Here is a 26,937-nt window from a genome sequence, read left to right as displayed (position 1 = left end):
TTAACATATTCAATGGTAGAATGCTCACATTTGAAGCCTATAATGACTTTTGTGAAACAGGTTTTTTCACCATTAAATCAAATCACATGCGCCGAATACAACAGGTGTACAGTGAAATGCTGAATATAATAAGTGTAGACCTTACAGTAAAATGCTTACTTACGAGAATACAGAGAAATTAAGGAGCAGCAGTAATGGGACAAACTGGTTAGTATGATGATTACACACACCTCCCTCGCCATATTTTAAAGTGTTTTTATTTAACTAGGCAAGTCAATTAAGAACAAATTCCTTATTTACAATGATGGCCAACTGGGGAACAGTGGGTTAACTGCCTTGTTCAGGGGTAGAACGACATATTTTTACCTTGTCAGCTCTGGATTCGATCCAGCAACCTTTCGGTTACTGTCCCAACGCTCTAACCTCTAGGCTACCTGCCGCCCCGTCATCTTCACTCTGCTAAACACACAGTCATCTACACCTCCGATGTTCCAATCAGACTCCACAAGACTGCACACTTTCTTTCTTTCCATCCATCCATCATGCTCCCTCTGGCCTTGCCCTCTGTCTTGTGATGGGGTTATATCTCCAATAACTCATCCACCTCTCCTCTCCTCTTCTTCTGTTCGTCTGCTCCTGCCTGCCTCTCATCCCCCTCTCCCTCCCTCCATGTTCTCTACCTCTCTCCACATGAACAGAGTAAAAACAGCCAACCATGGTATGGTTTGACCATGGCCGATTTTATTTGTCTTTTGAAGGTGAGTCGTACCAGGGTCATATTCATTAGAACACAATGCCGGGGGAAAAACGTTCTGCAACGGAAACGGAACACTAGCATTTCTTATTGGACAAGTTCAGAGGTAGTCCCTTTCAGTCCGTTTGGTGCCTAATGAACATGACCCAGTACCAGTGCATGGAGGCTATCGTAACTTACTACTCTGGCTGTCCATGTTTCTCTGGTCTCACTATCTATGATTTCTCCAATCTTCTATCTTGTCATTTCTATGCTCTTCCCTTCTCTCTCCCTTACGCATGTCTGCTCATCTGACCACATGTCTGTAGGCCGTTACAGACACAGGAAGGGATATTGCTACTGAGATAGTGCCTTTTTATGTGATGATCAACCGTGTGGTGTGTGTGTGTGTGTGTGTGTGTGTGTGTGTGTGTGTGTGTGTGTGTGTGTGTGTGTGTGTGTGTGTGTGTGTGTGTGTGTGTGTGTGTGTGTGTGTGTGTGTGTGTGTGTGTGTGCGTTTGTGTATGTGTCAGGATGCTCCAGAGGACCCAGCCCACTGACCATGGGAGCCCAGGACACTCTGCCTGTGGCGGCTGCCTTCACTGAGACCATCAACGCCTATTTCAAAGGAGCCGACCCCAGCAAGTAAGGCTAGCATTCCTATCGATGCTAGGCTATTCCTCTCAAAGATAGGCTAATGCTAACACAAGTAGAAATATTGATTCTGATATGAATAACAACATTGATGTCAAATTTATATCAAAGTTAATACTGATGTGAATGCAAATTCATGACAACATGATGTTTCAGCCGGCAAAGCGACCCTCATCAGAATAAATGCAACAAGTAAGATGGTTATGATATTGTTGATATATATCATATTGCAACTACTGTATGCCTATTTCATTTCAATTTCCAACTGTGTTGTCTCCTTTTGTTGTCCCCACAGGGAAATGCAATGCGCCTAGGCAATATATTGTTCTGTGGATATTTCTGTGGGAAATGTAGATTGTTTGTGGCACCCCTATGGATTCTGGGTACTGTAGTTTTTCTCTTTTTGACTGACCCGTTTCTGAGCACTGAGCTGGCTCTGTTCTCCATGATCCAGGTGTGTGGTGAAGATCACTGGGGAGATGGTGCTGTCTTTCCCAGCAGGCATCACCAGACACTTTGCCAGCCATCCGTCTGCCCCTGTGCTCACCTTCAGCATCAGTAACTACTGTCGGCTAGAGCAGGTCCTCCCCAATCCACACCTACTGTGCTGGTAAGGCTTATTATACAGGACACTGACTCAATATTGTGTTTTGGGGCAAGGAATTCATATTTTAAATTTTTTGGGCATGTTCCAAATGATATCCCATAGTGGCCAGGATTGGGGCTACACATTGACTCTTGCTGGATTCCCCTAAACATAGTAGACATTCACAGGACCAATAGCAACATGTTTTAATTATTACATTTAAGCAATAAGGCCTGTGCTTTATCATGAATGTAGTCACAGGAAAATGTGTTGTTCAGCCTGACACGCAGATTGGTTAGGGAGAGACACCCCTGTGATTGGTTAGGGAGAGACACCCCTGTGATTTGTTAGGGAGAGACACCCCTGTGATTTGTTAGGGAGAGACACCCCTGTGATTTGTTAGGGAGAGACACCCCTGTCATTGGTTAGGGAGAGACACCCCTGTCATTGGTTAGGGAGAGACATCCCTGTGATTTGAAACCTGGTTAAACCACTTACCAGGATCACCAAACAAATTCTTGGAAAACTCACACGATAATGTGATAATATACCTGAATCAGATATAGTCATTGTAATATTGCACCATCAGTAAACCCAAAATGCCCATGTCATGTATTTGTTTTTAGTGACACCACCATGTCCAATGTGGACACCAAGGAGTTCTGGGTAAATATGCCAAACCTGATGAGTCACCTGAGGAGAGTGGCTGACCAGAAGCCTCAAGCAACCTACTACAATGTGGACATGATCAAATATCAGGTGAGACCGTCTGCATAGTACACATTATTACATGTAATTCCATACAGTATATACTGTATAGTCACAATGGAATGTAACTCCATACAGTGTATACTGTATAGTCACAATGGAATGGAATTCCATACAGTGTATACTGTATAGTCACAATGGAATGTAATTCCATACAGTGTATACTGTATAGTCACAATGGAATGGAATTCCATACAGTATATACTGTAGAGTCACAATGGAATGGAATTCCATACAGTGTATACTGTAGAGTCACAATGGAATGGAATTCCATACAGTGTATACTGTATAGTCACAATGGAATGTAATTCCATACAGTGTATACTGTATAGTCACAATGGAATGGAATTCCATACAGTATATACTGTAGAGTCACAATGGAATGGAATTCCATACAGTATATACTGTAGAGTCACAATGGAATGTAATTCCATACAGTGTATACTGTAGAGTCACAATGGAATGGAATTCCATACAGTGTATACTGTAGAGTCACAATGGAATGGAATTCCATACAGTGTATACTGTATAGTCACAATGGAATGTAATTCCATACAGTGTATACTGTATAGTCACAATGGAATGGAATTCCATACAGTATATACTGTAGAGTCACAATGGAATGGAATTCCATACAGTGTATACTGTATAGTCACAATGGAATGGAATTCCATACAGTGTATACTGTATAGTCACAATGGAATGGAATTCCATACAGTATATACTGTAGAGTCACAATGGAATGGAATTCCATACAGTGTATACTGTAGAGTCACAATGGAATGGAATTCCATACAGTGTATACTGTAGAGTCACAATGGAATGGAATTCCATACAGTGTATACTGTATAGTCACAATGGAATGGAATTCCATACAGTATATACTGTAGAGTCACAATGGAATGGAATTCCATACAGTGTATACTGTAGAGTCACAATGGAATGGAATTCCATACAGTGTATACTGTATAGTCACAATGGAATGTAATTCCATACAGTGTATACTGTAGAGTCACAATGGAATGTAATTCCATACAGTGTATACTGTAGAGTCACAATGGAATGGAATTCCATACAGTGTATACTGTAGAGTCACAATGGAATGGAATTCCATACAGTGTATACTGTATAGTCACAATGGAATGTAATTGTTAAACAAATGCAATGAAGTGTGTGCTTACGTATGTGTGTGTGTATGCTTATGCGTGTTTACATGTGTGTGTGCTTGTGTGTGTGTCTTAGGTAGCAGCTGAGGGGATCCAGTCTACTCCCCTGAACCTGGCGGTGAGTTGGCGTGGCGACACCACCAGCACGGACCTCAGAATAGACTACAAATACAACATGGAGGCCATGGCCGCAGCCCCCTCCCCCCTCCACAACATCCACTTCCTGGTCCCTGTGGACGGGGGCGTGGCCAAACTCCAAGCCATGATCCCCACTGCCACCTGGTGAGGATAATGAATTGCTGACTGAGATTGTTTTTAAATGTATTTAATCTTAGAATTGTACAGTTACAGTGTATTTATCCAGGTTAGTGTCACTAAAATAATCAAGGCAACTATAACTTTATTTAATTTTCTCTGGCAGGAACCCAGAACAGCAGAACATTCTATGGAAGATATCAAGCCTTTCCCAAAGGTCTGAAAATGGAGGTAGGTGATCTTTCTCTTCCTCTTTCACTTGTCCTGTGACTTCTTCCTCCTCTTTCTCCTCTCCTTCCTCCTCCACCTGTCTTCCTCCTATTTCTCCTCTCCTTCCTCCTCTTTCTCTTCTCATTCTTCCTCTTTCTCCTCATCTTCCTCCTCTCATGTCTTCCTCTTTCTCCTGTCCTGTCTTCCTCCTCTTTCTCCTCTCCTTCGTCCTCTTTCTCCTCCTCTACCTGTCTTCCTCCTATTTCTCTTCTCCTCCCTCCTCTTTCTCTTCTCATTCTTCCTCTTTCTCCTCATCTTCCTCCTTCTCCTGTCCTGTCTTCCTCCTCTTTCTCCTGTCTTTCTTCCTCTTCCTCCTCTCCTGTCTTCCTTCTCTTTCTCCTCTTTCTCCTCTCCTGTCTTCCTCCACTTCCTCCTCTCATTCTTCCTCTTTCTCCTCATCTTCCTACTCTCCTGTCTTTCTCCTCTCCTTCCTCATCTTTCTCCTCCTCTACCTGTCTTCCTCCTATTTCTCCTCTCCTCCCTCCTCTTTCTCTTCTCATTCTTCCTCTTTCTCCTCATCTTCCTCCTTCTCCTGTCCTGTCTTCCTCTTCTTCCCCTCCTGTCTTCCTCTTCCTCCTCTCCTGTCTTCCTCCTCTTTGTCCTCTCCTGTCTTCCTCATCTTCCTCCTCTCCTGTCTTCCTCCTCTTTCTCCTTCTCTTTCTCCTCTCCTGTCTTCCTCCTCTTCCTCCTCTCCTGTCTTCCTCCGCTTTCTCCTTTTTCTCCTCTCCTGTCTTCCTCCTCTTCCTCCTCTCCTGTCTTCCTCCTCTTCCTCCTCTCCTGTCTTCCTCCGCTTCCTCCTTTTTCTCCTCTCCTGTCTTCCTCCTTTTCCTCCTCTTCCTCCTCATCATCTTTGTTATCATCTGCCTCAACTTTGTCGTAATCTTCATCACCGTCAACATCACCATCATCATTATTCTCTCTCCTATAGGAGTGGGGGCTCTACTGGGTAGGTTCCAGTTGACAGAGGGTCCCAGTAAGCCGTCCCAGTTGGCGGTGCAGTTCACCAGCGAGGGCAGCACTCTGTCAGGCTGTGACATCCAGCTGATGGGGCCTGGCTACAGGCTCTCGCTGGTCAAAAAGAGATTTGCAGCAGGTCAGTGTCTGTGTGTGAGGGAAGCATGAAAATACTAGCCTGGACCCAGATCGGTTTGTGCTGTCTTGCCTACTTCCATGGTCATTGTCACACGTTCTGAGATCATGGGCCCCGTTTGAAACTGAACTGAAATTGTATTGATTCTAACCCTGAATGTGACGTTGTTGCCTGACCATGAAAACAAAGCAAGACGACAACACTTTGGCAATAGCAAACAGTTGGAATTCCCCTGACTGAATACTCTGCTTGTGTTTCCGTTACAGGGAAATATCTGGCGGACAACTAGTCACCACTGTTGTAAAATGAAACCCTTTCAACCATACGATGGCTTTTGCCTGTGAGGATGATGAGAGACTTTTTATGGATTCTTCATTCGATACAAGTTACCAACTGAGAAACGTCTGAAACCTAACGCTTGAGCAGGGAGGGGTAACTGATGACATAGCAGCAACAACAGGATGTGATGTAATACGCACTGTCCACCAGGGTTCACCAGGGTATTGCTTTATGTTTTAACACACTCAAATACAGTAGTCGCACTGTTGGAGTTTATGCAAGTAGTCACTGTTTTTTTTCTCGTTTTGTGCACCTTGAGGGTTGTTGAGGTCAATTGTAAAATCTTTTGTCTGTAATGTTTTCGTTATGTGTCGGACCCCAGTAAGACTAGCTGTCACCATTGGCGTCGGCTATTGGGCATCCTAATCAATAAAACATTTAGAAATCATAATGAAAGATAATGGATTCGACACATTTACTCCCATTTAGCAAAGTCAATTATCATTGGCAGCACATACAGTAATCCAGCCGTATCTGTGAGAAGAATTCTATGTGAATGGGTGATGGATGGAAGATGCACTGGACAGATTTATGTGAATAGATAGACACTGTTGTCATTCATTGATAATTCAATTGATTATGACAAGAACAATTGATTATGACATAACAATTGATTATGACCAGAACTCCACGTGCAGGGTTAGGATGACATTTGGATGTTTTTCTTTTATTTATTGGGTTGATTCAACTGATATGGTACCAGCTGGTACTGCACCAGCACGTTGAGGCCCACAACTTGGAGTTAACGTACAGACAGCGTTATTATGTATGTGGTGGTTGTGTGTTTTGCTGGGAGGTCAAGTGGTTCATGTAATGTAATGGTTCATATTGTTTTCCTGATTTGTGGATGACAAAAACAAAGCAGTTGACCTTACAGGCTGAATAGCAGAGTTGCCTTGGACCAGATTACATTTCCTTCTGAATTCTGTTTGTCCCTTAGAGTTGTGTCCAGGAGTCCTAATCAAGAATAACTGGTTGAAATGACATCTTTACAACTGGTTAGGGTGGCAGGTAGCTTAGCGGTTAAGTGTGTTGGGCCAGTAACTGAAAAGTCACTGGTTTGAATCCCAAGTCAACTAGGTGGAAAATCTGCAGATGTGCCCTTGAGCAAGGCACTTAACCCTAATTTCTCCTGTAAGTTGCTCTGGATAAGAGCATCTGCTAAGTGACTAAAATGTAAATGCTAGAATTACATCAATTACTGGTTAGAAGTAGGTCTTTATGAGGTCATTTCAACCAGTTTTGCCCGCTGGGAAGTATAACTGGGGGACATCAAAGAAGATGGAAAAGTGCTTCAAGAATGATTTATCTAAAATATAATAATAATGAATATTCAACGGAAGCCCCTAATGTTATGTTTCTTGTTTTTCCACCATGTGGAGTTAATAGATGTTTTATCATTTTCTAATAGCAGTATATTGAAAATCTATTTGTAAAAAAAAGTGTAAATATGAAAGAAGCTTCTTCATATATCCCTTTGGACATATGGGTGATTCTGTGTTAGTCAAATCAGATATATGTTATACGGTTGGTGATAGCCTTTACAATACATTACAGAACACATTTTTGTTTTGTTTTATTTCTAACGCGGATTTCTTGTTAAATACTGACTGTCCCAATCTGCGTTACTCAAAAGTGTTTGTTTTTTTAAAACCTTTTTTTACTCTACAATGCTAGTTCATTTATTTCAAGACATTTAGTATGTCCAGCAGCATACAAAAGAGTCCCCCCTCCCCTCCTATTCCAATGCTATTCTGACCTAGACTGGGTAAAGAAAACAGTAGTGAGTGTAGCGTTCAGTCTAATGTAACCAGGTTCATTCAGACCTACGTCTGTTATAGTACGTGTACTATGTGATTGTTTTTACTGTAACTTCTAGTCATGTCATCGTGTTTGACCTTTCACCTGAAGATTTAACTTTTAAACCTTTGACCTTTGGCATGAATCCACAACAACATTATCAAACTTCCACGATACTATTGCAAGTAACGTCCTCCTAGGTTTCCTCCCGACTTGCACACCAACAACAAATACATTTGTGTAACTGTAATTGTTTTGCTCCTGCCCATCTCAAGGAGAAATAATGTTAGTGTATTATTTTCACTTTATGACAATGGTAATAGAATTACCTCACGTTGTTGTTACTGATTTCCAAATCAGTATATTCAAAATGAGTCGCGACCAATGACAAAAGAGCCTTTTTAATCCTTGATATTATCAATAACTATGGTAAATGTATTTCAACTTTAGTTTTTTTGTCCTGGTTGCAATATTTTATTTATTTGTTTGAGCCTTACTGGCTCTTTAAAAAGTATTCACAAATAAACGTTTTTTCTGTCAGTATTTTATTCACTGCATAGGACACTGAATATGCAAACATACCATGTACATTTCCCATCCAAAGATTTTAAGAGTAAATATATAAAAAGTTAATATAATGTAATACCTGTTTTACTTGGTAATAAAGAATTGGAGAATATTGGAAATGAAAATGGATGTCTTTATTATTATTTTGTACATTTTCCAATGTTACAGGCGCAGATGAATATACACTACTCTTTTGGATAGTCTATTGAATGTGCATTGCGTTGTTGTTGTTGTCAGTTGTATTGCGCGCGCCAAACGGTACAGAGTCCTTTTAAAAACCCGATGAATGCAGTTGGTGCAGGATAGGAAACCCCTCCTCCAAAACGGACGGTTGTCAGGACAACACAATGCGCTGGATCGCTACAATGTTTCTGCCTTGACTTGTGAATTCTGAATAGGTAAGAGTGTTGTTATTTTCAGCTGAAAAAAAAAGGTTTCAATGTTTCTGCTTGTAGAACTTTGGAATACACAGGTTGCAACATTCTGCTGCTGTCTGTGTAGCTGGGCTAAAGGGTGAACTGTTGCGCTTGGGGTGTATTCATAACGCAGATTATGTTGCAAAAAAATACATTATGTTCAAAACGTTTTGCAACAAAAACGAGAGTTTATATTGGACAAATTCGGGTAGGTCCCTCCCCGTTTCGGTTCGTTTGTTCTCCTTGCTTCCATTTGGTTTATAACTGTTCGTAAAATCACTCTGGCTATCTACTCCGATTTCAGAGCACTCTCGTCTGAGTGTGCCAGAGCGCTGACGAATTTACGACCCCCTGTTGAATATGGCCGGTGTTAAAAAAGCGTAACTAATCATTGTTGCAAGCAGCACAGTTACAGTCACCGGCGCTCTGGATAACATGAAAACAGCCTAACCAGCTCTGTTAGGGCAAGTAAAATGGTCAGAGTTAGGTGTTCTTTCATTCGTGTCTGGAAGTAATTCGGATCAAGCGTCCAGTGTGCGCTCTGAACACTCCGAGAGACAAACGCTCTTAAACTACAAACGGACAATATGAAAACACTCTGAATTTACGAACGCCCAGAGCACACTCTGAGTGCATTCTGGCACTCCAGATTGAATTTACGAACACGCACTGAATGGTTAGACAGTAAACGGTTTCCGTTGCAAGTCATAATGAATACACTCCTTGATCAGTTGTCTTACAACTGAGCAAGTTTGCCCATTTTGGGAGAAACCATTTTCCAAGTCGGCACAACAGTAGGTCTGTATTGCCCTGTTCAGTGCATTCTGCATTACACACATTCTATCAGGAGACTGAATTCTCCTAATGGCTAATTTAAGCCTATAGCTACTATACTGTTTACTTAGTTGGAACTGATAAATGTATTGTATGTGTTATTATTTATCTCTTTGTGTTGACATGGTTACCATCAACCACACTATATGATACACAAATAATTGTAGCCTTGAATGTGCTTAGGTGCCTAATACAAAGCTTCCCCCTTATGAGTAGCTAGACAGCAGGTAGAGTAATGTCTGATTTAGCTAAAGAAAAGGCAGCTCGTCTTCTGAAGAAGAGAGGTAGTGTGTCATCCCTTGGCAGCCATGATGTCAGAGCCAAGGAAACAGGGGGCAAGATCAAGGAGTGAGTACTCTTTTGAAGTTAAGCATTTAGCACAAACTATTGAAGAATTTTCTACTTATTTTATTTATCCAGATCAATTAGTTATTCTATTTTCTCTGACGGGAGATTTTTCCTCATGATATTAAAGTTGCATTCAAATTTATAAGGTAGAAGTTGCCCTAGCCACAGATCTAGGATCAGATCAGTAGATGCCCTACTCCCAATCCTAACCTAATACAACCGTTAGGGAGAGGGAAAACTATCTGACCCTCTATCAGTGGTTGAGGACAACTTCTCAAACACAGACCTTTTGATGTTCTTCCACTGTATCTGAATACGTATCTATCATGACTTGCAGTTCTATAAGCACCGTGTCCTATATCGATGAGCCTGGTCACCATGACGATAACCCTCGACCCACAGTACAGATGGAGAACACCTTCCAATTGGGTGAGACCTTTATTTTCACCACATGTTAACCAGTGCTAACCTGGTCCCAGATCTGTCTCTGTTCGGCATGATAATGACCATACGAGTTGGCAAGATAGCACAAACAGACCTGGGATCAGGCTAATAATGACATTCCCATTTGAAGGAGTGGTTAGTTGGGTTACTATAGCCTTACGTTACCATAATTTGAGGTCTCGTTCATCACTCGGTGAGGAAGCCTGGAAGCTACTTGGATTATAATTGAATAATTCCATTGTGGTTACTCAGTAACTACATGGAATTAGTGTAAAAGTGTATGAAACATTATGCCATCCCTCTTGAATAGCACCACATAGACGCTTCCCTGTTCTCACGGTCAATGACATCCTGAAGGATGTGCTCGACAGTTACCTGCAAGAAGAGAAGTATGAAGCTGAGCTCTGTCGGCAGATGACAAAGACCATATCTGAGGTAATATTGATTGTCATTAAATAATGCCTTTGCTTATGCAGAGGAACTCATTAAATTATTAGTGAGTTTTTATTTTGTTATTATTTCAGACAAGAGTGGTATTGGTACAATTTGGGGTAACTGGTAGCCTAGATGCTAGACTGCTTCTACATTCACCAACCCCTATATCATTGCCCTAGCCAGATCTGCTATCTTGCCAACTCCTATGGTCATATCGTAGCAAAAGCTAAAATCGTTGCCCTACCGTTGCCCTGCCATGGGGTGGCAGGTTGCCTAGTGGATAGAGCGTTGGGCCAGTAACCGAAAGGTTGCTAGATCGAATCCCCGACAAGGTCAAAATCTGTCGTTCTGCCCCTAAACAAAGCAGTTAACCCACTGTTCCTAGGCCGTCATTGTAAATAGGAATTTGTTGTTAACTGACTTGCCTGGTAAAATAAAACAATTATGAAAAGTTGTCTTAACAAATTGTCAGGCACTAGTCTTGCATCTTTTGGCTTGAATTTCCATGGACTTTTTTTATTGTCATGTATGGTTGATCTTAACATAGAAATAGCTTAATCAACAGCTCTCTGATACACCTTACAGTGTATATGGCCACAGTCATGCCACAAAAAACACCCGCTTGCCAAAAATAGTCCGGCTGAGATTTAAATAGCTGCTAGAGTTCCTTTTTCCCTTTCAGTCTGTGACTCTTCCTTGTCCTGTAGGTGATCAAAGCCAGGGTGAAGGATCTGATGGTTCCCCGTTATAAGATCATTGTTCTGATCAGCATCGGACAGCTCAGTGAACAGAACATGCGCATCGGGAGCCGCTGTCTGTGGGACTCCTCCAACGATACCTTCTCCTCACACTCCTTCAAGAACAGCTCTCTCTTCGCCGTGGCCAACGTCTACGCTGTTTACGTTGAGTGAGTCATCACCCATGGTCACAGATGACTGTCTTGGACTGTGGGTACTCAAGTCCTATATAGTCTTATGTAGTCTGTCATAAGGGCTACATAACAGTGTTATAAGCATGACATAATAGATTCGATTTTTTTAAAATCACGACTGTTGGTGTCTGTTTATGACAACTGTAAATGACTCAAATAATGTTTCGATCGGCTAATTGGGCAAGCTTAAAGCTAGCCAACTGGCTTGTGTCGTGACAGTGTTAAGACGATAGCCATAAAGTGACACAGACTGTAATGTCATTGTCACGACTGTCTTATGTAATCCCTATGACCGAGCTTTCAAGTAAAGTGTACCAAATGACCTATGTTCTATTTCTGTGTTCGTACCATAGACTGTGGGTATTCCAAATGGTCTATCATGTGTATGATGTTCATTTGCATATCATGGAGAGTGCTAGGAAACCTTTAAATGAAGGTCATGCCTAGAGCATTGTGGTTTTATCAAACAGACTGTACGTATCAAGGAAGTATCAGAGGCAATAACAATATAGTCTCAGGAAAAAGGAAATAAGTTCATACCATAGTCTGAATATCTTTCTGGAAATGATTCATTTTGGTTACATATGTTCTTGTCTGTGTAATAACGTACAAATACTGTATAATACAGCATTTCTTGATCATTTAAATCTCAAATAGCTTTTGCAATCACTGTGGCACATCGTCACACACTGTCTTGTCTTCTAGCATATTTTGAATATTGTTCTCAGATTTTTTAGAGCATGTTTTATATTTTTAAGAAACTTAAGAAAAATAGTCTGAAGTTTCATGTTTCTGAAGTTTCATCCTGAGAGGCAAAGTCTGTTCAATTCTCATATAGACCTCATTCAGTGGAAGTGTTATTGAACTGATGACTCATATGGGTTTTCAGTGTCATAACTTGTTGAAATAATTTGCTGGTCTTGTCATAACTTTCTGAATAGATTGTTGATTTTGTACAGTTGTCCAGTCAAAATGTCTACTTGCTGAATGTAACCCATTCGCTTTGGTTAGCTAAAATGGCCCATTGTACAACATGTATTGCCTCTTGTTGAATGAATAAAAGTCAGGTCAACCATAATAAAGACATCTGAGGCGTTATCACAATGGTTACAAGTCCAGTTTTTATTGCTGATAAGATCAATGGGGGAATTTCATTGAAAGTCATGATAAAAGTAAATGAAAGTAATTGGAAGTAATGATATCTTTAGCTGACATCCATTGAAGCCAAACAACTATATTGAATAAGGACTATTTTCCAACAAACATTAACGCCAAGTCGCCAATGCCTGCGCATTGGCCCCTAGCACATGATTGTAAGGTCGCTCTTCCGACAGCCCAGTTGACAGCACACGGTGGTCAGGGCTTCGTTCAAGTCTCGTCGTCTCTGGTCCATCACAGGCTCAGCCCCCCATGGTTTCAGACCATTCTGGTCCACCCTTCCTGGACAACCAGAACACCAACTGTTATTAATGTTTCATAATATTCTAACCTGTTAATGTACATACTGCAATGGGCAACCAGTGTCTGTTCTTGCTTGTTTCTCTGGCAAACTATTATAAAACTTCACAAACATTTAGCACACATCATAGCTGCAGGTTGAATGATGATTTATCATTCAATTTATATTATGGCATATAGCAAAATACTTGAGTTATATTTCTAATTTTGTAACAGATGCTACTGCTATGCCACTGATTTTCAAATAATGAGTACGACCATAGAGATAGAATATCATGCAGCTCTATATAATTCTGTGATACTGACCATTTATGTCCTCTACTGGAAGCCTTCTCCACCTTGACCCTCCACAGGTGTACACCACGGCCCTCAGGAACTCCCGTCCACAGAGCCGCACAGCTCTCACAGTCGCAGCATCCTCCAATCGAACCTCCCTTACACACAGCACACACAGCAGCAGCAGAGAGAACAACTGGGACTTCATGGTGGCTCCGTGGATCAAGATGCTGTAGATTGTTGATTCAATACACACCGTTTCTGTCTCTCTGAAGACACCTGTGTGGTCTCCCTTTTTATATAGGCTCTCTAGTCATGCTTTCCTACAGTCTTTTCAGATGTGTCATACGTACTGTGATGGTGATGTGCCTCCTATCTGGTAATCATCATCTGCAGATGAGATTTTGTTTTTTGATAGTGAGAGACAGTTTATTGCCATGCTCTGGTAAAGTGTTCCTTAATGAGGGTATCTTGATATAGATACAGATATAGATATCCGGCCATCGTAAAAACAGATTCAGGCAATGGCCGTCCACATAGCAACATAGTGGTATTTGTGGCAATTTTCTCATCATAATGTCAACAATTCCAAGAAAGGACTTGACAGCATTTTTGGATCTCACAATATTTGGTCTGTTTTCTGAGTTACTCATATTTGCTCCTCAATTAGTACCTCAATTAAATGCAGGTAATTGTAGGCCATTACATTTTCATAGCAATAAGAAACATAGGTAGAACTATAATCCCTTGAAATTATGACAACCACACTTCTGTGAAAAACGGTTCCCTTTACCACTATTTCACAGTTTTAGTTAAATCAAGTTTCAATAAAAACAAACGCAATAAACTTGTATTTCTCCTCCAAAAAGGTAACAGTCTATGTGAAGCCCTATCAGTATAACATCAAGTTATGGTCTGCTAATTTTGGTGATAGCTAAATTACACCCATGTTTGTAGCTACGTTATTTTTCTTGTACACTCTCTTGAAGAAGATTGTAAATCAAGATAGTAACTCTAACTCCTAACTTTACACTAACCCTAACCATTTTAAATTCCAACTTCAATGGGGAAGGGACGTCCCAAGGATCCCAGATAGCACGGCCTGCAGCACAAGTCTATCCGGGAAATCGCTGACCCCCAGTGTGACCCTACAGGATTTCAAACATGGCGGAGGTAGGACGCAAAGTCCAATAAATATTCGGGAAAATAAGAATGTTTTTAGGTTTATAGAGTTGATTCTGTCGGGTGCACAGGCCCAAAATGAGAAGCGATAAATATGTACTAAAATACGGAGAAGCGATATACATTTTAAAATATTAAACTTGTCTCATTTCCATAAATTCTATTTTGCAAACTTCAGTTTTAGCGATGATGCCTGGCTAGTTAGCGCGATGGCTATGCTAAGCTAGCTACGTAGCTATTGTTGGGGAAGCTTGGCTGACTACGAGCGTTAACGTCACTCGAAAACGATCAAAGTTCATATTCTCGAATGCTATTGCATTTTTTGTTGTTGACCTGGTGGTATTCTGCGTACTGAAAGCGACACTATGTAGCTAAGTAATTATGTGATTAGTTAACTGAGGCAGTGGGTTAGCAAATAGCTATCTATCATTCAAAGTGTCCACATTGTGAGAGAACAATCCATTTGATTGTCGCTCACTTGAAATGTCTGATTTGACTTGTTTCAATGCTGGCCTGATCATCAGAGGTCTCCTTGTTTACAACCACCAAAAAAAACTACTGTCACTGATATAAATGTTTACGTCGGCGTTAGCCAACGAGGAGCCAGTAGTAAGTTTCAGGCGCGCTTTTACTTTGCCTTCCATCCACTACCCTACTAACGTTAGCAGACGGATGATCCGTTTACTGTATCGTAGTTCCTATTTATGTTTTTGTTCAGGCCTTTTGTCTGTAGACGACATTGGCCTCGTCCAGAAAACCGCATAATTTACTGAAAATATCTCTGAACCGAAAAGTTACAGCAAAGTTACAGCTACGTGTGTTGTACTTGTGTATGTGGTTCTGACTAATCTTGAGTTTTGTTTTAGCCCTCCGTTGGGAGTACGAGCCCAGGTAAATATTATTGTGTGTTTTCTAATGAATGTGCCATTTAAAAAAATCCTCATTAGAACATTAACACGTATGAAGTAAAATTGGTCGGAACAAGTCCCACTGTCATAATAATATTTTCGTTATAAACCATGAAGCACTATTTCATCGACTATCTCCTCTTAAAATTTCCTGGTGTGTTTTTTCCTCAGGAGGTTCAGCAGAGGACCATGAGTTTGATCTTTCAGCAGATATGCTCGTCCACGACTTTGACGACGAACGCACACTGGAAGAGGAGGAGAGGCTCGAGGGAGAGACCAACTTTAGCAATGAGATCGACGACCTTGCCCGGGTGCGTCTCAAAATCATTTAATTTTGTGGTTTGAAAGTTATCCTGGGTTGTATTCATGCACTGGAAGAAGATGAACTGAAACAGGGAGAGACTACCTGAATGTGTCCAAGATGAAACATTTGTTTTTGTTTTATGTTGCAAACCTTTTTGCTACAGTATTCATGTTCTAATGAATATGGCCCCGTGGACAGTAACCTGTTAGTTATATACAGTACCAGTCAAACGTTTGGACACACCTACTCATTCAAGGCTTTGTCTTTATTTGTGCTATGTTTTACATTGTAGAATAATAGTGAAGACACACAACTATGAAACAACACATGGACTTGTGTAGTAACCAAAAAAGTGTTAAACAAATCAAAATATTTTAGATTCTTCAAAGTAGACACCCTTTGCCTTAATGACAGTTTTGCACACTCTTTGCATTCTCTCAACCAGCTTCATGAGATAGTCGCTTGGAATGCTTTTCAACAGTCTTGAAGGAGTTCCCACATACTATATGCTGAGCACTTGTTGGCTGCTTTTTCTTCACTCTGCGGTCCAACTCATCCCAAACCATCTCAATTGGGTTGAGGTCGTGTGATTGTGGAGGCCAGGTCATCTGATGCAGCACTTCATCACTCACCTTGGTCAAATAGCCCTTACACAGCCTGGAGGTGTGTTTTGGGTCATTGTCCTATAGGAAAAACAAAGCAAATAGTCTGGGTAGCCATTCGATTACCTGTTCAGGAGTCTTATGGCTTGGTGGTAAAAACTGTTGAGAAGCCTTTTTGTCCTAGACTTGGCACTCCGGTACCGCTTGCCATGCGGTAATAGAGAGAACAGTCTATGACTGGGGTGGCTGGGGTCTGCCTGTCAGGAAGTGCAGGATCCAGTTGCAGAGGGAGGTGTTTAGTCCCAGGATCCTTAGCTTAGTGATGTGCTTTGAGGGTGCTATGCTGTTGAACGCTGAGCTGTAGTCAATGAATAGCATTCTCACATAAGTGTTCCTTTTGTTCAGGTGGGAAAGGGCAGTGTGTAGTGCAATAGAAAATGCATCATCTGTGGATCTGTTTGGGCGGTATGCAAATTGGAGTGGGTCTAAGGGTTTCTGGGATGATGGTGTTGATGTGAGTCATTACCAACCTTTCAAAGCACTTCATGGCTACGGACTTGAGTTCTACGGGTCTGTAGTCATTTAGGCAGGTTGCCTTTGTGTTCTTGGGCACAGGGACTATGGTGGTCTGCTTGAAACATGTTGGTATTACAGACTCAATGAGGGACATGTTGAAAATGTGTCAGGCCCCGCAGCCTTGTGTATGTTGACCTGTTTAAAGGTCTTACTCACGTCGGCCAACTTAACTGATCATATAATTTAGTTTATGGTGTGAAAATTAGCTGGCTAATAAAGTCACACAGCTAACGTTATAGCATTAGATGCGCTAATATTAGTAACCCAACCAAATCGCTATAGTATTCACTGGTATACGACTCCTTGCCGTTCCTCAAGTTATAACACGTTAGTTGCTTACTGGACCCTGGGAGTCTGTGAAATGTTAACTAGCCAATGAACTATCTGTGAGCTAATGGTTTCCCTCTACACTATGTGGTTAATTTTCGTAATGAGAGAATTAGGTGAAAATGAGGCGTTGCTTGTTAAACAAGTAGATTCAGGGATGAAGTGGAGCTGGAGCTGGGCCTGGTTTAAGATGGATTCAGGGATGAAGTGTAGCTGGAGCTGGGCATGTTTTAAGATGGATTCAGGGATGAAGTGTAGCTGGAGCTGGGCCTGTTTTAAGATGGATTCAGGGATGAAGTGGAGCTGGAGCTGGGCCTGGTTTAAGATGGATTCAGGGATGAAGTGGAGCTGGAGCTGGGCCTGGTTTAAGGTGGATTCAGGGATGAAGTGGAGCTGGGCCTGGTTTAAGATGGATTCAGGGATGAAGTGGAAGTGGAGCTCGGCCTGGTTTAAGATGGATTCAGGGATGAAGTGGAGCTGGGCCTGGTTTAAGATGGATTCAGGGATGAAGTGGAGCTGGGCCTGGTTTAAGATGGATGCTACCATGTACTCTCTGCCTGAAAGAGATGAATTATGCCAATAAAGGGTATCATGCTCTGCTGGCACATTGTAGAACAGATGTCCACCGGCAGAGAGTGTAATAATGTGCAGTGTAGCCCAAAGATATTGCTTTAGTTGCGTTGAACTTGACAGTAACACGTGTGAGAGTGAGTTGGGATTATTTCATTTTTTACACATTGAACGATTTTGCACACATGTAGCCTTGTGCACTTGATCGATGTCTACTTTAGTGGCCACTATAATAGAGCAAAAATAGAATGCCTGTTTCATTCTAGTTCTACTTTAAGATGTTTTTTTTTCCCAAAGTGCAATAGTTAGATGTGTGTTGTCACAAGCATTCCATTATAAACATTCTATTATAAAGGCTGTCATGGTAACTGCAATATTACTGTATTGTTTTTTTCTCAGGACTTAAGTGTCATTTGCAGTAAAGTTTAGGCAACAAATAACATTGGATTGCTTTTTTAAACATTTTTTAGCTGTGAGTTAGGTTCATATTAACCACTTTTTATTTTACACACCGAGACTGATCATGTATGTCATATTCTTTGTTTAATTTGTTAAAACCTGCATTTTCCCCCTAGCAGGGATTTTTTTTTGCATGTTTCAGTGCAACCAAAAAAAAGTCAAATTTTTGGGCCCTCAGCGGTTTGCATCCCTGCTACTCTGCGTCTCACAAAGACAGCGGCTGGTGTAACCAAAAATCTCACATTTGGACTCATCAGGCCAAAGGGCAGATTTCCACAGGTTTAATGTCCATTGTACGTGTTTCTTGGCCCAAGCAAGTCTCTTCTTCTTATTGGTGTCCTTTAGCAGTGGTTTCTTTGCAGCAATTCGACCATGAAGGCCTGATTCACATAGTTTCATCTGAACAGTTACTGTTGAGATGTGTCTGTTAGTTAAACTCCGTGAAGAGTTTATTTAGGCTGCAATCTGAGGTGGAGTTATTTGCTCATTTCTGAAGCTGGCAACTCTGATGAACTTATCCTCTACAGCAGAGGTAACTCTGGGTATTTCTTTCCTGTGGTGGTCCTCATGAGGGACAGTTTCATCATAGTGCTTGATGTTTTTTGCCACTGCACTTGAAGATACTTTCAATGTTCTTGACATGTTCCTTGTTGACTGACCTTCATGTTTTAAAGTAATGATGGACTGTCATTTATCTTTGCTTATTTGAGCTGTTCTTGCCAAAATATGGACTTGGTCTTTTACCAAATAGGGTTATCTTCTGTATACCAACCTTTCCTTGTCACAACACAGCTGATTGGCTCAAACGCTTTAAGAAGGAAAGAAACTTTTAGTAAGGCACACCTGTTAATTGAAATGCATTCCAGGTGACGACCTCATGAAGCTGCAAAACTGTCGAGGCAAAGGGTTGCTACTTTGAAGAATATAAAATATATTTAGATTTGTTTTAACATTTTTTTGGTTACTACATGATTCCATATGTGTTATTTCATAGTTTTGATGTTTTCACTATTATTCTACAATGTAGAAAATAGTACAAATAAAGAAAAACCCTTGAATGAGTGTGTCCAAACTTTTGACTGGTACTGTGTATATATAGACTATTTGATCCCTATTATTGCAAAGTTTTGCCAGTGATTTATGTTAGTCGATTTTTAAGGGTAATCCACTAAATTCAGTGTGTAACAAAAGGGATTTTTTGTTGTTCCATTTGTGCCATAGGAGGGAGAGATGCCCATTCATGAGTTGTTGAGTATGTACGGATGTGGCGGCGGTTCACCTGCAGATGGAGAGGATGAAGAAGAGGAGGAGGAAGACTTTGAGGATGAAGAGGAGTTGGAGGATGAGGAAGAGGAGGAAGAGGAGGATGTGGACAATGATGAAAGCAGTAGAAACACTGGCGAGCTGAAGAGGAATAAGGTGGGTGCCATGAGTCTCCTGAAATAACAGGATCTCAACCAACACAGTCATAAAGAAGGAATGCTTGTTTGCACCTTACTGTTCTAATATGATTGTTACAAAGCATCACTACATATTTTACAGCCAACATGGTTGACACATTCAGTCAGAAATGTATAGTTGTTACAAATTTGCTGATGAAGTAAAAAAAAAAAATGTATTTAGTCAGCCACCAATTGTGCAAGTTCTCCCACTTAAAAAGATGAGAGGCCTGTAATTTTCATCGTAGGTACACTTCAACTATGACAGACAAAATGAGGGGAAAAAAATCCAGAAAATCACATTGTAGGATTTTTAGTGAATTTATTTGCAAATTATGGTGGAAAATAAGTATTTGGTCAATAACAATAATGTATCTCAATACTTTGTTATATACCCTTTGTTGGCAATGACAGAGGTCAAACGTTTTCTGTAAGTCTTCACAAGGTTTTCACACACTGTTGCTGGTATTTTGGCCCATTCCTCCATGCAGATCTCTAGAGCAGTGATGTTTTGGGGCTGTTGCTGGGCAACACGGACTTTCAACTCCCTCCAAAGATGTTCTATGGGGTTGAGATCTGGAGAGTGGTTAGGCCACTCCAGGACCTTGAAATGCTTCTTACAAAGCCACTCCTTCATTGCCCTGGCGGTGCGTTTGGGATCATTGTCATGCTGAAAGACCCAGCCACGTTTAATCTTCAATGCCCTTGCTGATGGAAGGAGGTTTTCACTCAAAATCTCACGATACATGGCCCCATTCATTCTTTCCTTTACACGGATCAGTCGTCCTGGTCCCTTTGCAGAAAAACAGCCCCAAAGCATGATGTTTCCACCCCCATGCTTTACAGTAGGTATGGTGTTCTTTGGATGCAACTCTGCATTCTTTGTCCTCCAAACACGACAAGTTGAGTTTTTACCAAAAAGTTATATTTTGGTTTCATCTGACCATATGACATTCTCCCAATCTTCTTCTGGATCATCCAAATGCTCTCTAGCAAACTTCAGACGTGCCTGGACATGTACTGGCTTAAGCAGGGGGACACGTCTGGCACTGCAGGATTTGAGTCCCTGGTGGCGTAGTGTGTTACTGATGGTAGGCTTTGTTACTTTGGTCCCAGCTCTCTGCAGGTCATTCACTAGGTCGCCCCGTGTGGTTCTGGGATTTTTGCTCACCGTTCTTGTGATCATTTTGACCCCACGGGGTGAGATCTTGCGTGGAGCCCCAGATCGAGGGAGATTATCAGTGGTCTTGTATGTCTTCCATTTCCTAATAATTGCTCCCACAGTTGATTTCTTCAAACCAAGCTGCTTACCTATTGCAGATTCAGTCTTCCCAGCCTGGTGCAGGTCTACAATTTTGTTTCTGGTGTCCTTTGACAGCTCTTTGGTCTTGGCCATAGTGGAGTTTGGAGTGTAACTGTTTGAGGTTGTCTTTTATACTGATAACAAGTTCAAACAGGTGCCATTAATACAGGTAACGAGTGGAGGACAGAGGAGCCTCTTAAAGAAGAAGTTACAGGTCTGTGAGAGCCAGAAATCTTGCTTGTTTGTAGGTGACCAAATACTTATTTTCCACCATAATTTGCAAATAAATTCATAAAAAATCCTAATGTGATTTTCTGGATTTTTTTTTCTCATTTTGTCTGTCATAGTTGAAGTGTACCTACAATGAAAATTACAGGCCTCATCTTTTTAAGTGGGAGAACTTGCACAATTGGTGGCTGACTACTTTTTTGCCCCACTGTATCTCTGTCAACAGAGCTTGGTGCTTATTATCAGATGTAAACTCAGCAAAAAAAAGAAACCCCCTCACTGTCAACTGTGTTTATTTTCAGCAAATATTTGTATGAACATAAGATTCAACAACTGAGACATAAATTGAAGAAGTTCCACAGACATATGATTAACAGAAATTGAATAATGTGTAACAGTCAGTATCTGGTGTGGCCACCAGCCTCATTAAGTACTCCAGTGAATCTCCTCCTCATGGACTGCACCAGATTTGCCAGTTCTTGCTGTGAGATGTTACCCCACTCTTCCTCCAAGGCACCTGCAAGTTCCCGGACATTTCTGGGGGTAATGGCCCTAGCCCTCACCCTCCGATCCAACAGGTCCCAGACATGCTCAGTGGGATTGAGATCCAGGCTCTTAGCTGTCCGTCCTTTCTCCCTGTAGCGCTGTCTTAGGCATTTCACAGTACGGACATTGCAATTTATTGCCCTGGCCACATCTGCAGTCCTCAATGTTTCCTTGCAGCATGCCTAAGGCACGTTCACGCAGATGAGCAGGGACCCTGGGCATCTTCCATTTGTGTTTTTCAGAATCAGTAGAAAGGCCTCTTTTTAGTGTCCTAAGTTTTCATAACTGTGACCTTATTTGCCTACTGTCTGTAAGCTGTTAGTGTCTTAACGAGCGTTCCACAGGTGCATGTTCATTAATTGTTTATGGTTCAGTGAACAAGCTTGGGAAACAGTGTTTAAACCCTTTACAATGGACATCTGTGAAGTTGTTGGGAGTTTTATGAATTATCTTTGAAAGACGGGGTCTTTTTTTTTTTTTTTAGGTTATGAAATCAGACTTTTTTGGATATACTGTTAGTGATATGTTAGAGATTTAGATCATTTAGAATCGTATTTGTCTTGGTAAAATGTCTTTTATAACATAAGGATAAAAATACAAGCTGGCGCCCACCCAGAAAATTACTTTGTGTGGAGTTGCTCACTAACGACGAATAAACTATAAAAATTGTCGCACTCTCATATATATATATATATATATATATATATATATAACTCTCAGTCATTTATTGGGTAAATCACCAACGTTTCGGCATCACTGCCTTCTTCAGTGCCCTTTTTATAGTTTATAACATAAGGAAGGGAGAGTGTTTTCTCCCACTCTGGGCAGAGTGGGTGGACACCCTTGCAAAGGGGCTTCTTTGAATGTACCTTTGGGGGGGAAAAATTGTGTGTAATGCTTTGGGGTGTGTGTGTGTGTTCAGACCGAGAGGGTGAAGATCTCGTCAGGAATGGGGAACGAGAACCAGTTGTCCAGCGAGGGTCGCACGCGCTCCGTCAAATCCCACGGCAAGGCAGAGCTGATACGCGGATCACAGACCCTCAAGTACTTCGAAAGTATGCATCTTTGTTTCCCTCACCGAGACACGCTTTTTATATTGGATTGTTTGTGAGATCTTGTTCTACAGCGCCTTCAAAAAGTATTCATACCCTTTTAATTATTCCACATGTTGTTGTTACAGCCCGAATTCAAAATGGACTAAATATATTTTCACCCATCTACACACAATACCCCATAATGACAAAGTGAAAACATGTTTCTAGAAATGTTGGTAAATGTATTGAAAATGAAGTACATAAAGTACCTGTCCAAAGTTTGGACACACCTCCTCATTCAAGGGTTTTTCTTTATTATTTTACTATTATCTACATTGTAGAATAGTAGTGAAGACATCAAAACTATGAAATAACACATATGGAATCATGTAGTAACCAAAAAAGTGTTATACAAATCAAAATATATATAGATATTTTTTATTTTAGATTCTTCAAAATAGCCACCCTTTGCCTTGATGACAGCTTTACACACTTGGCATTCTCTCAACCAGCTTCATGAGGTAGTCACGTGGAATGCATTTCAATTAACAGGTGTGCCTTTTTAAGTTCATTTGTGGGACTTCTTTCCTTAATATGTTTGAGACATTTTCAGTTGTGTTGTCACAAGGTAGGGTTGGTATACAGAAGATAGCCCTAGTTGGCAAAAGACCAAGTCCATATTATGGCAAGAACAGCTAAAATAAGCAAAGATAAATGACAGTCCATCATTACTTTAAGACATGAAGGTCAGTCAACAAGGAAAATGTCAAGCACTTTGAAAGTATCTTCAAGTGCAGTCTCAAGAACCATCAAGCACTATGATGAAACTGTCTCTCATGAGGACTGCCACAGGAAAGGAAGACCCAGAGTTACCTCTGCGGCAGGGGATACGTTCTTTAGAGTTACCAGCCTCAGAAATCAGCAATTAACTCCACCTCAGATTGCACCTCAGAGTTCAAGTGAAGCACATCTCAACAGTAACTGTTCAGAAGAGGCCGCATGAATCAGGCCTTTATGGTTGAATTGCTGCAAAGAAACCACTACTAAAGGACACGAATAATAAGAAAATACTTGATGGGACGAAGACACATGAGCAATTGACATTAGACCGGTGGAAATCTGTCATTTGGTCTGAGTCCAAATTTGTGATTTTTGGTTTCTACCGCCGTGTCTTTGTGAGATGCAGAGTAGGTGAACGGATGATCTCCGCATGTGTGGTTCCCACCGTGAAGCATGGAGGAGGAGGTGTGGGGGTACTTTGCTGATGGGGTACACTGTCTGCCTTGAATTTTAAATAAAATTACAATCTTAACCAGCATGGCTACCACAGCATTCTGCAACAATGCGCCTTCCTGTCTGGTTTGGGCTTAGTGGGACTATCATTTGTTTTTCAACAGGACAATCACCCAAAATACACCTTCAGGCTGTATAAGAGCTATTTGACCAAGAAAGAGAGTGATGGAGTGCTGCATCAGATGACTTGGCCTCCACAATCACCTGACCTCAAACCAATTAAGACAGTTTGGGATGAGTTGGACCGCAGAGTGAAGGAAAAGCAGCCAACATGTGCTTAGCATATGTTGGAACTCCTTCAAGACTGTTGAAAATGCTTTCCAGGTGACTACCTCATGAAGCTGGTTGAGAGAATTTCAAGAGTGTGCAAGGCTGTCATCAAGGCAAAGAGTGGCTACTTTTGAAGAATCTAAAATATATTTGGATTTGTTTAACACTTTTTATTCCATGTGTTATTTCATAGTTTTGATGACTTCACTATTATACAATGTAGAAAATAGTACAAATAAAGAAAAACCCTTGAATGAGTAGGTGTGTACAAACTTTTGACTGGTACTATAAATATTCACTCCCCTTACTCTGTACATCTTAGAATCACCTTTGGCAGCGATTGCAGCTAAGAGTCTTTTTGGGTCTCTAAGAGCTTTGCACACCTGGATTGTACAATATTTGCACATTATTCTTTTTAAAATTCTTCAAGCTCTGTCTGTCAAGTTGGTTGTTGATCATTGCTAGAAATCCATTTTCAAGTCTTGCTATAGATTTTCAAGTTATTTTAAGTCAAAACTGTAAGAATTAGGCCACTCGGGAACATTCAATGTCATCTTGGTATGTAACTCCAGTGTATATTTGGCCTTTGGTTTTAGGTTATTGACCTGCTGAAAGGTGAATTTTTCTACCAGAGTCTGTTGGAAAGCAGACTGAAACAGGTTCTCCTCTAGGATTTTGTCTGTGCTTCGCTCTGTTCTGTTTCTTTTTATCCTAGAAAACTCCCTAGTCCTTGCTGATGACAAGCATACCTATAACATGATGCAGCCACCACTATGCTTGAAAATATGGAGAATGGTACTCTGTGATGTTAGATTTTCCCCAAACATGACCCTTTGTATTGAGGACACAAACTACATTTTTGTGCCACATTTTTTGCAGTTTTACTGTAGTGCCTTATTGCAAACAGGATGTATGTTTTGGAATATTTTTATTCTGTACAATATTCAGTTTCACTGTCATGTAGGTTAGTATTGTGGAGTTACTATAATGTTGCTGATCCATCCTCAGTTTCCTCCTATCACAGCCATTAAACTATGTAACATGTTTTAAAGTCACTATTGGCCTCGTGGTGAAATCCCTGAGCGATTTCCTTCCTCTTCGGCAACTGAGTTAGGATGAACGTCTATCTTTGTATTGACTGGGTGTATTGATACTCCATCCAAAGTGTAATCAATAACTTCACCATGCTCAAAGGGATATTCAATGTCTGCTTTATTATTTTTTTTACTCATCTCCCTGGTCTTTGTAGTTCAATTTGTGTTTGAAATTCACTGCTTGACTGAGGGACCTTGAGATGATTTAATGTGTCGGGTACAGAGATGAGGTAGTCATTCAAAAAAGAATGTTAAACACTATTATTGTGCACAGTAAGTCCATGCAACTTATGTGAATTGTTAAGCCGATTTTTCTTCACTCCTGAACTTATTTAAGATTGCTGTAACAAAGGTTTTGAATGCTTATTGACTCCAGACATTTCAGCTTTTCATTTGTTATTAATTTGTAAACAAAAAAAAGAAAGAAATCTAAACATTTTCCACTTTGACATTATGGGGTATTGTGTGTAGGCCAGTGCCACAATTTCAATTTAATCCATTTAAAATTCAGGCTGTAGTAAGACAACAACATTTGGGAAAAGTCAAGGAGTGTGAATACTTTCTGAAGGCACTTTATGCATTTTAACCCAGTGGTTCAAAATGAGAGCTGCTGTGTGGAAACGGTGTGGAAACGGTGAGACAAACTGCCAAATGTTGTTTCAGATAAGGATGCAGAGGAAGAGTCAGAAGAAGATGAAAATTATGTCCCTTCTGAGGATTGGAAAAAGGTAAATATATTATTTTAATCATTCGTTAGATGTGGTAGTTCCAGTGGCGATTTTAGCATGTAAATCTCGATGTGGCGAACTCAACTTTTTTGTTTTTAGATGCATGCCAGCAAAGCCACTACACCAATGTTCCCACCTAATTTTTGGGGGGCACTGAGCAAATTTTAGATCTGCTGAGGGCAAACATAAACGTTGTGGAAAATCCTATGGAACTTCCAGTGCGCGTTTACTGTGAACACTGAGGCTGTAACTGCTTTTAACAGTGGCCGAGTAGGCTACTGTGGTTATTTGATCATAATGTAGGTCTACCAGAGTGGCCTACTATAAAACATTTTTTTAAACTATGTCTGGATGCCGCATATGGAATATAGTACGACAAAAGTAGTCTGTATTGAAAACATTACGACGTCAAACCCTAGCCGCTGGGCTTGCTAAGGCCTGGCCCTGGGGGTCTGCTGTACTCTTGTTACTCTGGACTTAACCTAACACACCTGAAACCAATAATGAATGTTTCTCTAAGATACTAAAGCTGAGTGGGGTGTATTGGGTTGGGGCGATACAGGGCTGTGGACCCCTAGAGACAGGATGGGGCAACCCAGCTATATTGTGTGCAAGTAAGAAGAGCTCTACAGTACCTTTAGGTCTATGAGATTAATTATATGGGGGATTTGCTGTTTGTCTGTTAATATATATTTGAGGTGTAT

General features: G+C 40.9%; 4 protein-coding genes across 5 annotated transcripts in view; 3 read left to right on the top strand and 1 right to left on the bottom strand.

Moving 5' to 3' along the window:
• The window catches only part of LOC112226392 (SH3-containing GRB2-like protein 3-interacting protein 1), a 66,837-nt gene extending 58,497 nt beyond the window's left edge, over positions 1-8,340 (top strand). The window contains 7 exon segments of the mRNA XM_042307812.1: positions 1,267-1,378; positions 1,842-1,997; positions 2,600-2,732; positions 3,984-4,189; positions 4,329-4,393; positions 5,361-5,525; positions 5,789-8,340. Coding sequence (XP_042163746.1) covers positions 1,267-1,378; positions 1,842-1,997; positions 2,600-2,732; positions 3,984-4,189; positions 4,329-4,393; positions 5,361-5,525; positions 5,789-5,811 — 860 coding nt within the window. The 3' untranslated portion in view covers positions 5,812-8,340.
• Positions 8,341-8,485: 145 nt separating this feature from the next.
• Positions 8,486-12,732, top strand: dynlt5 (dynein light chain Tctex-type family member 5). Of its 2 annotated transcripts, XM_024392046.2 has the most exons (5): positions 8,486-8,626; positions 9,695-9,826; positions 10,164-10,255; positions 10,581-10,705; positions 11,413-12,732. In XM_024392046.2, exons 2-5 carry the CDS (start codon positions 9,714-9,716, stop codon positions 11,614-11,616), a joined length of 534 nt encoding a protein of 177 aa, XP_024247814.1. In that variant the 5' UTR covers positions 8,486-8,626; positions 9,695-9,713; the 3' UTR covers positions 11,617-12,732. The 2 variants fall into 2 exon arrangements, with proteins under 2 accessions (XP_024247814.1, XP_024247813.1); XM_024392045.2 differs by having other exon boundaries at positions 8,501-9,826.
• A 2-nt stretch (positions 12,733-12,734) lies between these two features.
• On the bottom strand, positions 12,735-13,673 carry LOC112227180 (relaxin-3-like). The gene is made up of 2 exons (XM_024392050.2): positions 13,401-13,673; positions 12,735-13,076 (listed from the first exon to the last, which is right to left on the bottom strand). The coding sequence occupies exons 1-2, from the start codon at positions 13,576-13,578 to the stop codon at positions 12,937-12,939; spliced, it is 318 nt and encodes a 105-aa protein (XP_024247818.1). The 5' UTR covers positions 13,579-13,673; the 3' UTR covers positions 12,735-12,936.
• An 876-nt stretch (positions 13,674-14,549) lies between these two features.
• Positions 14,550-26,937, top strand: part of LOC112227181 (mesoderm induction early response protein 1) — a 31,871-nt gene continuing 19,483 nt past the window's right edge. The window contains exons 1-6 of the mRNA XM_024392051.2: positions 14,550-15,161; positions 15,419-15,443; positions 15,632-15,771; positions 19,520-19,717; positions 22,737-22,869; positions 26,169-26,233. Coding sequence (XP_024247819.1) covers positions 15,126-15,161; positions 15,419-15,443; positions 15,632-15,771; positions 19,520-19,717; positions 22,737-22,869; positions 26,169-26,233 — 597 coding nt within the window. The 5' untranslated portion in view covers positions 14,550-15,125. The remainder of the gene's footprint in view (positions 15,162-15,418; positions 15,444-15,631; positions 15,772-19,519; positions 19,718-22,736; positions 22,870-26,168; positions 26,234-26,937) is intronic.

This window comes from Oncorhynchus tshawytscha, linkage group LG28 (genome assembly GCF_018296145.1).
Source record: "Oncorhynchus tshawytscha isolate Ot180627B linkage group LG28, Otsh_v2.0, whole genome shotgun sequence".
Lineage (NCBI taxonomy): Eukaryota > Metazoa > Chordata > Actinopteri > Salmoniformes > Salmonidae > Oncorhynchus > Oncorhynchus tshawytscha.
This window is presented reverse-complemented; position numbering and strand designations above follow the sequence as displayed.